A 1,142-nucleotide genomic window follows, 5' to 3' on the forward strand; every position below is an offset into this window, starting at 1 on the left:
CCACCTCTCTGAGCCCTTTTTCCCTTAAAGTCTTTAAGAAGGGGGCTCCAGCAGGGACCTGAAAGATCCCTACCAAAAGAGGAAAGGAAATAGAAGGCCAGGAGGACCATCCTCCACCTGCCAGCTTGTTCCCTTCTTACCTAAGCAGTGGGTACAACCCCTCCAGACAGCAGCTCCAACAGGAATTAGGCCTCTGACCACACAGGTTCCAGCTGGACCACAGCCAGGAGCCCTTCCCAGCAGCCGCTCCTTCCTGACTTCCTCCACTTAAAGGTCAGGAGTCCCAACTCCCAGAGAGAGGGCAAGGAGGCTTGCGACTTCCGACTTGCCCTTCCAGGCACCTTTCATCTCCTGCCAGGCGGGCCCTCCCCTCCTGGTTGATTCATGGGCCCTGGTGCACACAGGTGCACACAGGTAAGTGAATGAAGCCTATCTCGAACCCCACAGGTCCTTAGCTTCGCCAAAGCAGGACGTTACAGGCGTAACTGGACTGGGGGTGCCTTGGACCCAGGAAGGGCACCCAAAGGGTCTCATCTGAAACCTGTCTGCAGATTTGTCAATTTCTGAGATTTTTCTATTTTCATTTTTTAAAACTTTCTCCCCCTCCCCGCAGTATGAACACTTTCACTGCCCACTTCCGAGTGACTCAATAAAACGCGAGATCCCCAGGTCTTTCGAGACTCCGGTTCCACCTTGCCACTTCACAGCTGCAGAAACTGAGGCCCGCGGACTCCGAGGGCGGTGCTTCTCCCGCCACCTGGGGGACTCACAGAGGGTTCCAGCGCTCGGGCAGGCGGCGGTGCAGCGAGATGCGGTCGCTGAGGTAGATGTTGATCTGGTGCAGCCGCACGCTCTCCTCCTGCAGCCGCAGCTCTTCGCCCTGCAGCTGCAGCCGCACTGCCTCGCCTCGCGCGCCCAGAGCGTCCTCCCGCACCGGCGGCCGCGGCAGAACTGGGTCTCGCCGCCCAGAGCGCGGGGTGCGTGGGAGTCCTGGCTCGGCGGTCCCGGCCCCGCGCCGCGCCCGCAGCACCGAGCCCAGCCCGGCCACGGCCAGCAACGCCAGCAATACCAGCAGCGCCTCCCGGCCGCGCCGCAGCCCTCGCGGGCAGCGCCTGCACGCCGCGCGCCCCCACATGCGCTCC

At 62.1% G+C, this 1,142-nt stretch overlaps 1 protein-coding gene across 1 annotated transcript in view; it reads right to left on the minus strand.

Annotated features, from left to right (window-relative positions):
- The window catches only part of GALNT12 (polypeptide N-acetylgalactosaminyltransferase 12), a 37,486-nt gene extending 36,344 nt beyond the window's left edge, over window positions 1-1,142 (minus strand). The window contains exon 1 of the mRNA XM_007461651.1: window positions 771-1,142. Coding sequence (XP_007461713.1) covers window positions 771-1,135 — 365 coding nt within the window. The 5' untranslated portion in view covers window positions 1,136-1,142. The remainder of the gene's footprint in view (window positions 1-770) is intronic.

Source organism: Lipotes vexillifer, unplaced genomic scaffold (assembly GCF_000442215.2).
Source record: "Lipotes vexillifer unplaced genomic scaffold, Lipotes_vexillifer_v1.1 scaffold809, whole genome shotgun sequence".
NCBI lineage: Eukaryota > Metazoa > Chordata > Mammalia > Artiodactyla > Lipotidae > Lipotes > Lipotes vexillifer.